General features: G+C 36.5%; 1 protein-coding gene across 1 annotated transcript; it reads right to left on the reverse strand.

Moving 5' to 3' along the window:
- Positions 1 to 2880: 2880 nt before the first annotated feature.
- LOC134797550 (uncharacterized) lies at positions 2881 to 3910 on the reverse strand. The gene has a single exon (XM_063769838.1). The coding sequence runs from the start codon at positions 3795 to 3797 to the stop codon at positions 3186 to 3188; it is 612 nt and encodes a 203-aa protein (XP_063625908.1). The 5' UTR covers positions 3798 to 3910; the 3' UTR covers positions 2881 to 3185.
- Positions 3911 to 6255: the final 2345 nt, after the last annotated feature.

Consider the following 6255-nt stretch of genomic DNA (forward strand, 5'->3'; position numbering starts at 1 on the left):
AGATATACGAATTGTTGAACTCTGGCTCATGCTAGAACAGACAATAAAAATACTGTTGTAGTCAAAATAGGGACTCTAAATTATTTGATTTAATTATATACACGGTGGCTAAAAAATAACTGCATTCCCGTTGCCAGGGAGGTTTTGGGATTATACTGAGCAACTTTTACTGCGGGCAACGGGAATGCAGTTATTTTTTAGCCACCCTGTATACGAGATTATTGCGTTACCTGAAGTTACCTTCACCAGCGTTGGATTTTGCTTTACCATATTACTATATTTTTTTATCATAGCTATAATCATATATTATTTAGTTAAGGTATCATAAACGAACTGTAAATATGAATCGGAAAGAAGCATAAATTCTAAAGTGTTGTAAATAAATTCATTATTATTAGTGATGACGTAGTTATGGTTATTATTTATTTTCTTTGGCTGTCTGTGATAAAGTATAAATTAATGATTAGTTTATTCATGAATGTTGTAGATGACGTACAGAGAGGTAGCCAGTCATAATCAGCATTACTAAAATATTCAACTTTTTTATGTGAGATGTATGTTGTATGAGGTATACTCTTTTTTCATGAGCAAACTGTTATTTATTAACTTCAGATACTTACTGTGCTTTCAATGTTGTGATTAGTTTTGAGTGAAATACAAGATTATGCCAGTTGAGTGTTACCGTGGACACTGGTCATATTTGCCCTTTTAATGCTATTCATAAATAAACCGATAATGTCATAGCTCAAAGATACTAGTATTGAATGCTACAATTATTCACAAAAATTTCTCTTCCTAGTCTGTATGTAATATGTATCGAATGATTTTTCCATACAAGTTACATAAGATGTGCATATATGTATCCCAAACCTAAGAGATATTAACTGTTAGTGTTCAGTGTCCTAATGAGTTGGCATAGCCATTCATGTTTAGATGATGATAGGGGGACTGCAGAGATACTATTTCGCTGGCCATAGCACAAATTTGTTATAAATATAACTATAAAACATCTGTTTTGATTGTGTACCCTATTTATCTCAATACTTAATAAGTGTATGTAGTTGTTTGTCTACTAAATATGAATTCATCTGCAAAATAATTTATTCTGAGATTAATATATTGTCTGTTGAGGCTATTGCCTAATTCGGTCAAAGTATTTATCCTGTGTAATTTTTACAACTTTGGAATCTCTTACATTTTATTAGTATTAATTTACTGTGCCAAAAATAAGATTTAGAATAAATTCAATATTATTTTTTCATTAGATGTTATATCAATGTTTTCTAATTATTAATGCATCATGGAGTGTTAATATAAACTAGAATTGATGTAATAAATATTGTTATTCTCTGAAACTAGGGTATAGGATAATATGTAAGAAGTTCTGTTTTTACATTAAAATAAAGAAAATAATCGTTTGCAATGATTTGTCTATTTATCACCTACAATATATTCAGTACACAATGTAATACCAGTTACAACATCACTTAATAGTTGGTGTCTATGGACAGAACATTCACTGCCTTAATTTTTACTAGATTTCTAAACATTATAGGTCATGCACCATCAAGGTGCTTCACAGCTTACAACCAATCTCTCATTTACAGTTGGACCTCAAAGCAATAGAATATTTTTTTACACACTACATTAGTAACAAATACAATGCTTGTCTGACCATCGATAGGCCTTATGTCATAGCAATAAGGTACCCCTTTTAACTAATACCTATTTTAACCTGTTGATGAAGTTTGCCAATACAATACAGAAAGATGCACTATGATGTGTATAGACATCAAGAACTAACATACTCTGCAAATATGTTTCTGTTATCTTTATTCCTCTAGCGTGACTTTTGATTAACACATTCACTGCCAAGAACACATGTGTTCATTTTGTACTGGAAACAGGTGCCCGGCACCGAAAGTGTTAAACTGTTTAACGAACATTTTACGAATTATGTTGGTTTGTGCATGGTGCTTGGGACACAATTTTTTTACAGGGCTTCTTAGTCAAACGGTTAACAATTAATTCATAATCCAAAAATGCAGTAAGGCATCTTGTGATGACAGTGATTAATATTAATTTTATATACAAGAAATAATTCAAATGGGCTTAAATACAAGTCCATAGCATCCTCTTCCAAATCTCATCAAAGATTGAATATCAGAGCTATTGGGTAGGTACTATAGGTCTACATTAGCCCCTGCAAGATGGTCAGATTCCATTAGACAAGCATGTGGTTCCATGCAGACGGCAGCCCACACATAGCCCTTGATCGCGTTAAATGGAGGGACATAGTTGTTGGTCAGGATCCTGTCATGAGGGAACAACGAAGAATAAGAAAATAGGTCTACATTATAGGTAGATAAGGTAGTTGGTAAGCAGTTATTATGGTTGGCAATGGACTGGTTGGAGGCTTGGCTGCATGAAGCTACTTTGTATTATGTAAAATTACCAAACTATGAGGGAGGGCAGCTATACCCCCAACCCCCCCCCCCCCCACCTCTAAAGAATAGAATTAGTAACCTTCCCCTTGGCCATAGCCCATTTCAACGGCCCCTAAATCAGCTGGCAACTCCCTAGTAGTATACCAAATACTTTTGTACTCCAGTGTTTAAAAAATATGTTTCTGGTAAGTTCATGTTCATACCCAAAAGATGCAATCTTAGTATATCCTGTTATCATTACTTGCTTGAGAGATGTGGCTCTAAAATATGGACTTTGTGGCAACCAGCAGCCCACGATCGTCTCACTTGCGGCCCGCAAGCCTCCCTGGCTATTTTGTATGTAATATTGACAAACAACAATGTCTGATAAAGTCATAAATATTAACCAAGTGCAGCCCGCATCAACTTCATTAACTACTATTTGGCCCTTGGCTGCTAAAAGGTTGCCGACCGCTGATTTATAGTAAAACTATATTATGATTAAATATGGCAAATCATGATTACATTCCAAAAATACACATAATTATAACAAATGTGTTAGCATGAAACTACACAAACACTGTTTGCAATTAGTTTCTTGTAAGGTATGAGTACCTTGATCATTAACATTTCATAAAAATACTATTTACAAATTCACCCAAATAACCATCAAAAGAATATCAATAATATTGTACAAAAATTACCTAGAAACAGTACTACTAAATATAATACAATTATATGTACAATAAATTATTACTTTTAAGATGATTCGTCCAAAAACCCGTCATCCTTCAATGCACTCTGCGCACACAATAACTGTGCACTACTTTGAATTGTTTTTAAGTAATTTTTATCCAAGTTCTTGTTTATCATATCCTGGATTTCCATGTTCTGTTTAGCAGTTTCATACACCTTTTCCAAAGCAGATATGTCATTCTCCTCCGCAGTGAGTAAAGCTTCCATCAAAGCTGCTCGCTCTACTCTGTTTCTCAAAGCTGTAACTTCTTGTTTTAATTTATCGTATTCTGTATCTGTAATTTCTTCTTCATGTACCTCATCAGCAGGTAGCAACATATTTGAAGGCACAGTCAATATTCTCTCGATTTCACTGTCCACAACTTCTAAGGAGGGCTCTGCTCTTTCACAGTATAGCCGTAACAATTTTTTACACAAGCTACGGATTGCTTCTTTGTCATTTTCATTGAGGTCAAGGGAATTTAGTAGATACGTTTCCATATCACACACACCAGTCCTAATTTTTTCTTCAACCATTTGCCGGAGAGCTATTTTGACGCGCTGCGCTCCGAAGCCAAAGTGCTGGGTTGCGTATTCTTCGTCAGTTCCACCTTTCCACCGATTCGTTCGAATCATTTTGAATGTGTATATTTATTTTAACTTTGTAAAGAAAGCGTAGGAATCGGAATAATAACACCACAAACAACTAGCCAAGCCCAAACGGTAAACTTTCAAACACAAATTGACGTTTGGCACTTTGGCATACCGTCAGTGTTGCTATGTGTTTCAAAATAAAGCCATGTCTTCTGTATGTGAAAATACGAATTTAAACATTTCTGTGAGATTTATTGAAAATTCTTAGTTCTAATGTAATATTTTAGTATTTGTTTACCACCTCACTTTGTATTAAATGATTACTTTATTTTCTAATTCATTTCTATTTAAAATTTATATTGACCGCTTGGAGAGAATTCAAAACAAATTCAAAACATTTTCTTAAAATCGTTAAGTTATAGAACAGGCACTTATACTGCGTCAAGCAAATCTTGTCAGTAGAAAAAGGCGGCAAATTTGAAAAATGTAGGCGCGAAGAGATATCGTCCCATAGAAAATTCGAATTTCGCGCCTTTTTTTACTGACAGGATTTGCTTGACCAGCTATATTTTGTAAATTCTACCTTGGCTGCAAAACATTTTCGTGTACCTTCCCTTTTTAACCGAAGGATATACTTGGATATAGCTTTCGACTGTGTCAATTGGGACTGTCTATGGAGAGTCTTATCAGAACTGGGTGTACCTCATCATTTAACCGCGCTTCTGCAGTCACTATACCACAATAGCCAAGGAATGGTGAGGATCGACGGTACAATATCCAAACCATTCAGTTTTGAAAAAGGAGTTCGTCAAGGCTGTATCCTATCGCCCATCCTATTCAATATATACGGTGAGTACATAGTGAGGCGTACATGCGATGGCTGGGGAGGAGGAATTGCCGTTGGTGGACGCAAAATTCACAATTTGCGTTATGCAGACGACACCATACCTTACTAGCGTCAGATGAGATTGAGATGGCCACCTTATTGGATAGGATGGAACGCATAAGCGGAGAACTAGGGCTCTCTATAAATAGATCCAAGACGAAGATAATGGTCGTAAATCGCACAGGCAAGCTTGAGCTCACCGGAACACTTGACTTGGAGGTAGTTGACAACTTCACATACCTGGGCTCAAGCATTAGTAATAATGGCTCTTGCGAAGCTGAGGTGCGACGTCGAATCGGGATGGCAAAAGGAGCTATGGCGCAGCTACAAAAGATATGGAAGGACAGGAGCATCACCCTGAAAACCAAGACCAACCTTGTGCGCACTTTGGTGTTCTCCATATTCTTATATGGCGCAGAGACGTGGACCTTAAAGAAAGCCGACCGTGACCGCATTGATGCTTTTGAGATGTGGTGCTGGCGCAGGATGCTGGGGATTCCCTGGACAGCACATCGCACCAACGTATCGATTCTTCAGGAGCTCAAGATCCAGACGAGGCTTTCTACCACCTGCCTGCGAAGGATTCTGGAGTACTTCGGACACATAGCCAGGAAAAGCAGCGATAATCGCGAAAAATTAGTGGTCACTGGCAAAGTGGAAGGAAACAGACCTAGGGGCAGAAGCCCGATACGTTGGACTGACCAGGTTCGCACCACCCTTGACACCACCGTACACGACGCTCTTCACGAGGCAGCAGATAGAAGTGTGTGGCGCCGAGTGGTCCACACAAAACTATTTCGACGAGATGGTCACGACCCTCAGCATTGAGGAAACCGACGCGAGGAGGAGGATACTTGGACGTTATGTTTTTGTTTAAAATTCTTAAAAATATTATTAATTGTCCTAATCTCCTAAGATTAGTTACTTTCATTTGTCCGCATCACCCCTTACGCCCTCAATCGCTGTTTTATATTAGTTTTTCTGTCAAGAACTATTCCAGGCATACCTTTTTCAGACGAGTTCCTAGTTACTATAATAAACATCTCTCCGAAATAGATTGCTTTCAAAATTCGATGTCTAGTCTAAAAACCATAGTTAAACGTAAGTTGTTTTAGTACCTAAGAACTGATAGCAGTTTTTTCTATCTGATATTAATATACAGTAGTTATAATTGTACTTACACAGTTAACATAAAATATAATTTATGAACCTCCAGGTCTTTTTTTTTTATTGTATCTTTTGTTGCAGTACATCTTTTGTATTGTATTTTTGATGTTTATATGACTGTTTGGTTTTCTCAATTAAAAAAAAAAAAAAAAAAAATTATCATTGATGGGTAAAAAGAAGACAGCACTGGCAGCCCCAAATAAAAAAAAAAGCATTGCGGATGCTAGTTATTTCAGCCGACAATGTTTTGGACACAGCTCCATCTAGTAATCATTGTAAAAATACTGAATTATAACGCTGCTACTTGCCAATAGATGTCGCTGATGCTAAGTAAAACCAGAGATATATATAACTCTGTATAAGATAAATAAAGTCTAAGAAAAAAACGTGCCTCGGACGGCCAAGGAAAAGTCATTCTCGAATAGATGGCGCCATTACCTTTGGCCT

This window comes from Cydia splendana, chromosome 15 (genome assembly GCF_910591565.1).
Source record: "Cydia splendana chromosome 15, ilCydSple1.2, whole genome shotgun sequence".
NCBI lineage: Eukaryota > Metazoa > Arthropoda > Insecta > Lepidoptera > Tortricidae > Cydia > Cydia splendana.